General features: G+C 61.9%; 1 protein-coding gene across 1 annotated transcript; it reads right to left on the bottom strand.

Moving 5' to 3' along the window:
* Positions 1 to 393: 393 nt before the first annotated feature.
* On the bottom strand, positions 394 to 9,101 carry LOC122152982 (scavenger receptor cysteine-rich type 1 protein M130-like). The gene is given in 12 exon segments (XM_042789114.1): positions 394 to 533; positions 819 to 915; positions 1,639 to 1,733; positions 2,440 to 2,577; positions 3,281 to 3,595; positions 3,672 to 3,734; positions 4,207 to 4,521; positions 4,877 to 5,099; positions 5,101 to 5,192; positions 5,278 to 5,598; positions 6,179 to 6,493; positions 8,981 to 9,101. Coding segments are annotated over 12 exon segments (2,235 nt in total).
* Positions 9,102 to 9,396: the final 295 nt, after the last annotated feature.

Below are 9,396 nucleotides of genomic sequence, written 5' to 3'. Positions count from 1 at the left end.
ACCATGGCCTCACGCAGCCCCACAGGCTGACCCTGAGCCTGCTGTCCCTGAGACGTGTCCCTTCCTTGCCATGGTGTCTCTGTTCTCTGCTCCCCCTGAGCAGCCTCAGGAAGATGCCCTGACACCTGGTAGGGAAGCATCAGCTCTGGGTCAAAGCCCCCAGAGGCTTTTAATAAGCAAATATAAGAATGCACAGCATAAAAATGGGAATTAAAACGGAGGAAACTCCAGGCGGTTTCTGCTGCCCATGGCTCAAGGGAGACAGTCCCCTGGTGCACACGGCTCTCCCAGCTGCACAGACCTCTCCTCCCTCCCGGCTGCACCCAGCTGTGCAGCAGGGATGGGCTCTCCCTGGCCTGGGGCTCAGGGACTGCTGTGCACCAAGCTCCCGTGTCACGGCCTTTGCGTCCTCACAGGAAGTGCCACAGGCACCTCTTCAGCATCATCATAGCCCATGCTCCCTGGGGACAGGGACGAGGTGTCTCCTTCAGCTCCAGGGACGTCGGCATTTCTCCAGGAGCGCAGGCTGCCCCCTGCAAGCAGCAAGGTCGGACGTTTCAGTTCACCTCCATGGGATCTGTACACCACCACCCTCCCTGCTCCTCACCACATTCAGCTCCTTCTCCCACCTCCAGGCCTTTCAAGGAAACTCCCAGGCCAGGTTCCCCCTTCCCAGCAGGTTTTGGGTGTCAGTAGGGTAGTGACTTGAGGGGCACCAGGGATGGCACCCTAGGAATAGGCGGCGCTCTCTTTCCCTCTCACCTCCAGGTGCAGCCCTGGGCTCTGCTCCCTCCTCTGGCATCCTGGGCATTTCCCACTCTCCCTGCCCAGGCACAGCATCCTCCCCCGCATCAGGAACCTCCCTGGCATCATCGTAGCCATCTGCTGGGTCACCTCCGGGCAGGACAAGGACGTCTGAAAGGAGAGGGGAGTTGGTGACAGTGAGAAGATCGTCCTGCAGAGCAGAGGATGGGAGGATGTGCAGGGACACAGAGCGCAGACACTGGGCTTGGCAGAACCACAAGAGATGCCCATGTCCTCCCCTTCTCCGATGGTGACACTCAGGGACACCTCTGTCCACCCCATGTCTGCAGGGAGATCAACCCCTTCCTGCCTCCGTTACCTGGTGCTGATCCCAGACCTTTTCTCCTCCTCACTGACCCCAGGGTGGGGCTGCAGCTGGGTCAGGGACTCCTCTGAATAGGAGCCTGGAGAGATGCACAGCGGGTGTTATGGAGCAAGCCCCACTGACGTGGTTCACGGTCAGCGCTGCTGGGGAAGTGGGACCCACAGAGCTGGGGCTGTGTGGGAGGAGGTCTGGGAATTCACCCTGCTCCCCCGGGACAAACCCTGTCTCAAAGGAGCTTCCAGAGCTGGCCCAGGACAGCCCCTTCCCTCGCTCCTCGGGTGTCTCATGGGGTGCAGGGGCAGGAAGAGAGGGGCTGTCCAGCTGGGACAGTCAAAGCTGACTAGGAGAAAGCTTCTCTCCTGGGATCAGGACCTGGATGCTCTCCCCACAGCTCCCACAGACCCAGCGCCACAGGGACCACAGGCTGGGGGGCTTCAGGAGGTCAGCTCTCGGTTGGGGCCAGAGGAAAGGGTCCTGCAGATGTGCCTCCAGGGAAGACCCACACCCACCTGAGCGATCAAACTTGGCCCGTTTCTCCACGCTGGGCTGTACCCGATCTCCTCGTACACAGCCTCGGGGAAGGGCTCCTGGGCTCTTCTGGAGCCTGTGGACAGAGACAGGGCTGGCACAGGGACAGGCAGAGGGGCAAAGGGACCCCACTGTGCTCCCCCAAAACGGTTCCATGTGCCACCTCAGGACTGGTCCAACAGCACAGCCCCGCTGCACTGTCCAGGCACAGCTGCCACATCCCCCAGTGAGGGCAGCATTGGTGTGAAGATTATCTGGGGCAGCATCACCCTCACATCATCCCTTTGGAGACAGCGCTCATGCCCCTCTGGCCTGTGCACAATGTCCCCCTTGTCTCACCCCGGATATGTTCCCACATTTCCTCTCCACCTGGAGCTTGCCCCTACCTGCCCCTGTCCCGCCAGGGGGTGGGCAGGGCTGGGCAGGGGGACAGCCTGGGGGCCTGACACCACGGTGATGGACCCTGCTGCCCCACACTCCTCCTAGCACCTCTCTTGCCCCAGAGCCCCCTCCAGCACTACCGAGAGCACTGCCAGCCTTGGCCATCCCCTCTCTGCCATTTCTCTCCTCACCCCATGGCTAACTGCCCCCACCTCAGGGCTCTCTCCACCCCTTGCTGCTGGTGCCCCACAGCCAGGCACTCAACGGGGAAGCACATGAGGCAGGTAGCAGCACACAGTCTCACCCTCCCGCTCTGCCTGTGCCCCTTGCTGACACCCCCCGCAGCACCCCACAGCCCTACCAGGAGGTATCTCCCCCAGCACCTCTGGGCAAGGACCCACCTCTGCGTCCAGCCCTGGCGCTCAGCAGTTGTCCAGCCAGGAGGGCCAGGAGCAGGCAGACAAGGGTCCCCAGGATGATGCACATGATGACGGGCACTGAGACTCTCCCGCTGCTGCTCTGATGGCCTCGGGTGGGATCTGCATGGGAGACAACTTCGAAGGGGCAGCACCCAGGGGTGAGTGACAGGGAAGCTTCCACCCTCCTGGGTAAATTACAGCTCTCCCCAGCCCCCTGCCACCACTCCAGTATCTCCTCCAGGCAGTTTCACACCCCAGCTAGGAGCCCCTTTCCATCCAGCTGTGGGTCACAGCCTGGCCCTGGGGGTACCCAGCCTCTGGGGAGGACAAGTTACCTGCTCGGGGTTGGGGTGTTGTCGTCCTGGGTGTAGCTGCAGAGGAGGAAAAGGAGAGCTGGGCTTAGACACTGGGTGTGTGGGTATCAGGAAACCTCCTCCCCAACACACCGTGTGTGTGTGTGTGTGTGTGTGTGTGTGTGTGTGTGTGTGTCTCTAGATGTCCCTGACACATCCCACCCAAATTGCCCCTCCTGTAGTGCCAGAAAGGGAGGCCGGGGCAGAGCCCAGCACCTCTGCTCTGGGAGGCAGGCAGGATGGCAGAGGCAGCCCAGGGGATAGCCCTGGGGCTGCAGGGCCCCACGGGCAGTGGCCAGAGCACGGCCAGTTACACCGAGGCTGCTCCCTGCCTGGCACCGGGCTCCTGCACTCCGCAGGAACGTTCTTTCTCTCGGGAGGTCGGGGTCCATGCCAGGACCGCATGGACAAAAGGCCTTCCCTAGCTCCCTGCCAATACCCGAGCAAGGGCTCCCAGCCCTGCCACTCACCTGAGCAGTGCACGGCAGCATCTTCCTTGTGCCGGCAAGCCCCGCTGTCCCCGGTCCGGGCCCAGCAATCCTGCAGGGACGGCTCCGTCCCCCGGCACTCCACCTGCTCCAGCCAGATGGGGCCCGTCCCCATCCCAAATGCAGCCTCATGCAGGGCAGACACCACAGGGCCACAGCCCAGCTGCCTGCACGCCACCTCGGCATCCTGCATGTCCCACGAGTCGTCGCACACCGTCCCCCAGGAGCCACGGTGCCAGACCTCCACTCTGCCCGAGCACCCGTCCTTGCCTCCCACGGCACGAATCTTCTCCCTGGCTGGAGAAGGGAAAGACCTCCCATGGCACCGGGAGAGCAGGCAGAGCCCTGCCAGACACAGAGGGGAGCTCCCTACCTGTGCAGCTCGTGGAGTTGGGGCACGGCGCCAGCGGAGTCGGATGCATTTCTGGCTGTCCCCCTGAAGAAGGAAACACTGTGGTGAAGGGGCTGGTTTGGGGGATCATGCAGAAGAGAGCGGGGCTGCGCTCTGCTCGGTCCTCCCTGCACCATCTGGGGCACAGCAGCAACTGAACCCCAGTCATCCATGGGACACATGCAGGACTGTGGGGGGACCCTGATTGCTCAGCCCCAGAAGGTCCCTGGCTCACAGAGCAGCAGTAGCTTGTCTGTGGAGGGGAGGCTCTTCTGAAAACCATCTGGTCTCTTCTGAGACCTCACCTGGAGATGCCTCTGCTTCCCCAGGCACTGCTGGCAACCTGGGTGGCAACTGCTGCTGGATGTGTGTGGCCGCGGTCACGTTTGTGCCACTGGCAGCACAAGGGTCTGGCATGGAAAGTAAAAGCCCCTCCAAGCTCTTTCTCTGTGTTTGGCCATGCCCCGTGGGGAGCAGGAGCTGGGGTGACACTGGTGCCTGGGTGCCTCAGAGTTACCATTGCAGGTGATGTTGATCTCCTCTTCCAGGTATTCACATGATTGTGGGTTCCAGGGTGTGGAGGGACACTGCCAGAAAGAGCTGTTTGTCTCCCCACACTGCACGCGATCCAGCCAGGCAGGGCCAGACACCCTGCCAGAGGACAGGCGTATTTCCAGGGATCCTCCGTCCCCACAGCCCAGCTCCTTGCACGCCAGTGTCACCGTGTTGTCAGTGATGGAGTTAGAGCAAATGCTCCCCCATGTCCCATTGTAGAAAACCTGCAGGCGCCCGGAGCAGCCGTCGCTGTTCTCCAGCCTCAGGGCCACGAACTCTGGGAAGAAAAGGCCCCAAAGCGGGAACAGGGTGGTGTGGGGCTGTCGGAGCCAGGACACCTCTGTACCCGCCCAGAACCTCAGCCAAGCAGGGGCAAGGCCACCACATCCCCCTTGCACCCAGGGGCAGAGAGAAGTCCTGGATTTACAGCCATTCCTGCCCTTCCCGCTAACCCTCAGGGACGGCTGAGCTCCCCAGGGACCCACCGTGGGACTGAGGGTGTCCGTGCATGGGTGGGCCTCGGGCAGGAGCTCAGAGGCAGCCAGGGGCAGCCTTGGCCATGGCCGGCTCTCCCCGCAGTCCTGCCCTCCCCGGGACCAGGCTCCCACCACAGCTCCTGAGGTGGCACAGACCTGAGCAGACGACTCCCGCATCCTCTTTGTGCCCGCAGTCGTGCTGCCCCCAGGGCCCAGCCGGGCAGTCCCAGAGAGCAGCTTCGGCCCCGGAGCAGTTCACACCATCCAGCCAGATCTGCCCGGAGCCTTCCCCGAAATGAGCGGAGCCGGCTGCCTCCACTGCCTCTCCGCAGCCCAGCTGGTGGCAAACGACGGCGGCATCAGACAGGTCCCAGCCGTCAGTCGCAGACAGTCCCCCAGATGCCCTGGGAGTAGATCTCCACTCTCCCCGCGCAGCGCCCGGCCCTGTTCACCAGCCGGACCCGCCGGCTCCCTGCAGCGGGTGGAAACCCCAGACGCTGTCAGGGCCTGCCCACCTGCACAGACCGTCACCTGGGCGCCTGGGCAGTGCCACTCACCCCAGCAAATGACTCCCACGTCCTCCGCAAGCCCTGCCGCCAGCGCACTGTCGGGCAGGGAGGTGTTGCAGAGGGTCAGCTTGGCCTCGTGCCCTGCACACTGGACCCCTCGCAGCCCCACGGGGCCTGTCCCTCGTTCAGGCTTTGGGGGGTTGTAGGCTGTCCCTGCCTCTCCGCACCGCAGCTGCCGGCACACCACGCTGGCCTCCTGCACGTCCCACTGCTCATCCAGGACTCTGCCCCACACCCCATCCTGGAAGATCTCCACTCGTCCGTCGCACCGGCTCCCTCCACCCACCAGCCGCAGGGATCCAAAGCCGGCTGGGCCTGGGGAGAGCAGAGATGCCACGGCCATCGGTGGCACCGGGAGCATGGCACCCTGCAGGGAGCAGGGCAAGGGGGGATTTTCAACCAAACGGGACAAGGTGGAGCCTCGTGCTGACGAGAAACAAGGGTAAAGCCTGGGCCCTCCCTGCAGCTCACAGCCAGGTCAGCTGCTGCTGGGGGCACCAGCTCCTGCCTGGGTGGGGGGATGAGGCTCTGCAGGGCTCTCTGTGGGGACGGGATGCGGTCGGCTGCAGCCAGAGGGATGGAGCAGAGCCCTGCAGCCCTGTCCTGGGCTCGCTGCACAGTACGAGGACAGAGGAGCCTGGGCCTGGCGGTGGTGCTGGGGCCTAAGCCACTGCCCTGGGGGCAGATGCCTGCCTCCGTTCAGTCCTCAGCTCTTCCAAAGTCGAGCGGTCAGTCTGAGCAGGGAAAGCCCTCCAGATGGCTCCTGGGGAAGCCAGGGTTTCCCCAAGGAGAAATTCAGCCTGATACGGCCATGGAACCCCTACTTTTAGTGGCTATGTTGCACACAAGTGACAAATGGAGTTCAATGCAGCATTTTTCCAGCACTCACCTGAGCAAATGACAGCAGCAGCGTTCCCTTGGGAGCACGGCGAGGCCCCCAGGGTGGTCACTGGGCACTGTTGCAGGAGGGCTTCAGTCCCGTCACAGTGAAATGAGTCTCTCCAGACAGGGCCAGTCTCTCTCCCAAAATGTTCTCCTCCAGGAATGGATTCAGCAAACCCGCAGTTGAGTTGCTGACAGAGAACGTGGGCATCCGAGAGATCCCAGCGGGAGGCACAGAGGGTCCCCCAGGTCCCCAGCACCTGGACCTCCACCCTCCCCGCACACACTGTGCTGCCATTCACCAGTCTGATCCCTGTGTACTCTGGGGACAGAGGCAGAGAAAAGAGAGTGGATTGTTGCTCCTGTACCCTCAGTAGCTGGTGGAGAGGCCAGAGGGACAACATGACTTTGTTTTCCTTCTGCAGTATTGTCATGCTGCAAACAAACCCATCAACCCCTCCTGTCCTCACACCCGGCCCAGCACGGTCCCTGCTCTGTTCCCCAACCCCTACCACAGCCCCAGGTGTTCAACAGCCCACCCTGAGTCCTTACCTGTGCAGTTCACAGCAGCGCTGTTTGCGTGGGTGCAGGGCTGGTCCCGGGGGGACCCTCCTGGGGACAGGAGGCGAGGAGGGATTCATTCCCCACACACCGCAGCTCTCCATCCCACATGGGACCCACCCCTTCTCCAACGTGACTTCCTCCAGTGACAGGCAGGGCTGCGCCACACTGCAACTCCCTGCAGAGCACGTCAGCAGCCTTGGGACCAAAGTGGGAATCACAGACACTTTTCCACAGGTCCCCGTCACGGATCTCCACACGTCCTGAGCAGCGGTTCTTCCCTTCCACCAGACGGAAAAATCCTGGAAATAAACAACTGGGAGTTCCCTGATCTTGGTGGCATTCCCATGCCCACATCCCACACCACCTCCAAGCAAGCTGTGACCAGGATCACCTATGGAACATGAAGAAGCTCTTGGGGAAGTGTTGGTGTCACAAACACATCCAGGCCCCCCTGCACCCCTTCTCTACACCATCAGAAGTTCCAAAGGTATGTGACTGTCAAAGCACCCAGCACTGCTCAGACAAACTGCTGCTGCACAAGTTGCCCTGTGCCGACTGGCACGGTCCCCCCAGCACTGCAGTGGTGTGTGCAGTTTGGGTCCAAGGCTGTTCCTCTGCCCAGGGACAGCACTCATGCTCCCTGAAAAGCCAGTCTAATTCAGATGAGGTACTCATGCCTGTGAGGGGGAATGACGCATGAGGACCAGCCACCTCATGCCATTCCTCCAAGCTGTGATGTTCTGAGAAAGTCCCGCCCTGCTTTCTCCAGCACAGGGCCCTCAGCACTGTTGGCTGGGAATGGGCAGACTGGGTGGAGACCAGTGGATACCAGTGGACACACTGGGGAAGGGACAGAGTGTTCATTTGCAGCCTAAGGCACTGGCTGAACAGGGGCTGAGACACTGTGGCAGGGTTAGTTCACCCTGGGGTAGGCTCACTCGGGGCTTTCCCCAGGCACTGGGGTCACCAGTAATGACAGTCCCAGCTCAGCAGTGTGGCTGGCCACAGTGAGCAGTGCTCCAGTGTCCGCTCGTTGCTCCCTGAGGGCACAGGCAGATCCTTCTATAATCCCAGCCCCAGAGGTGGGGAATAGGTTGTCCCCTTACCTGAACACATCACTCCAGCATCAACGAGATGACTACAGTAATTTTCACCCCATCCTCTGTGTGTGCAGTCAGACAGGGCAGATTCGGTGCCATTACAGCCAACATCATCCATCCAAATGCGGCCAGATCCTGGCCCAAAGTGTCTGTACAGAGGAGCTCCAACAGCAGACCCACAGCCCAGCTGTTTACAAACCACTGCTGCATTCCTTCATGCTCCAGTAGTCACCACACACGGTCCTCCACTCGCCCTGTTGTTTCACCTCCACTCTCCCAGCACAGCGCCTGCCGCCGTCCGCCAACCTCACCTCCACAGCACCTTCAAACACCAAGATGGGATGGGTCAGGGGAGCACTGAGCCCCAGACCGTGGGTCTGGGGGAGCCCCCTGCCAGGGTAGAGTCAGAGGCACCAGGGTGGGAGCCCACTCCCATCCAGGCTGTCCCCAGGGCAGTTCAGGGGTCCCTTCTCTCCGCATGGGCTGTGCAAGGCTGGGGGTGCCCAGCTCCAGCCCTGCTGGGTCATTCACCATCCCACCACACAAGGCACCTTTTCCCACCCCAATGGCCACCTGCCTCCTGCCCATGACCACCCGCACACTGCCCAGCCCTGCACTGGCACACCTGCTCCTCCCCAGCACCCCCTGAACAGCCCCGTGTACCCAGGCCTGCAGCTTCCCATACAACTGCCTGCCCCAGCGCCATCCAAACTCAACCCCATTCCCAGGGCTTTCTGTGTTCCCGCTGAGACGATCCAGAGGATCCCCCCACCCACATCCCCTTCTCATCCCTGGTGTCAGCCCAGTCCCTGCACTGGGCCGGGTCCCCCAGGAAGGGTGTCTCTCTACTGTAGATGCCCTGGTCCCCATCTCTCATGTGGGGTACAAACTGTCTTCATGGGGTCAGGGCTCCCCTGGAACAAGGGGGCACTGAACAGCACAAAATCCCTTCGGGACATCCGAGACATTGACAGTGTCCCGGGGGGATCTCTGGGTGCTGCCATCACCAGCAAGGCCACCACCGACTCCAGAAGGCACAGTGCGAGGGGACAGGGGGTCCCAAAAGGTACCCCAGGACAGGGTGTCTATGAATCCAGCCAGGCACAGGCTGCCCTAGACACTGGAAACCCTGCAAAAGGAGATACTGTCTCCCACCCAGATGGGCCCAGGGAAGGGCACAGGGTCCACGGACTTGAGCACGTTGTGTCCATCATCTCTGTAGCACCTGCAAAGAATCCCCATTCCCAGACAGATCCCGATGACCATGCTTGGTACCCGCTATTCCTGGGCTGTGGGACAAGGGAGCCAGGCACTTACCCCTGCACAGCTGTACCCAGAGGAGCAGCCCCAGCACCTGAGGGGACAGCAGTCCCTCTGTGCCCATCCGGAGCCTCCTGCCCTGCCAGCACATCCCTGCCGCGCCACACTCCTGTCACAGCTCCTGGGGACTCACGGGGACAAAGATGATGGGAGGGCAATATAGCTCTGCGGATGCCAGGCCAGCTACGGGAGGAGCCAATCAAAGCAGCAGCACCTTTTTAGACATTATCGGGAGTTATCT

Source organism: Tyto alba, unplaced genomic scaffold (genome assembly GCF_018691265.1).
Source record: "Tyto alba isolate M040663 unplaced genomic scaffold, T.alba_DEE_v4.0 Super-Scaffold_15, whole genome shotgun sequence".
In the NCBI taxonomy this organism is placed as follows: Eukaryota; Metazoa; Chordata; class Aves; order Strigiformes; family Tytonidae; genus Tyto; species Tyto alba.
This window is presented reverse-complemented; position numbering and strand designations above follow the sequence as displayed.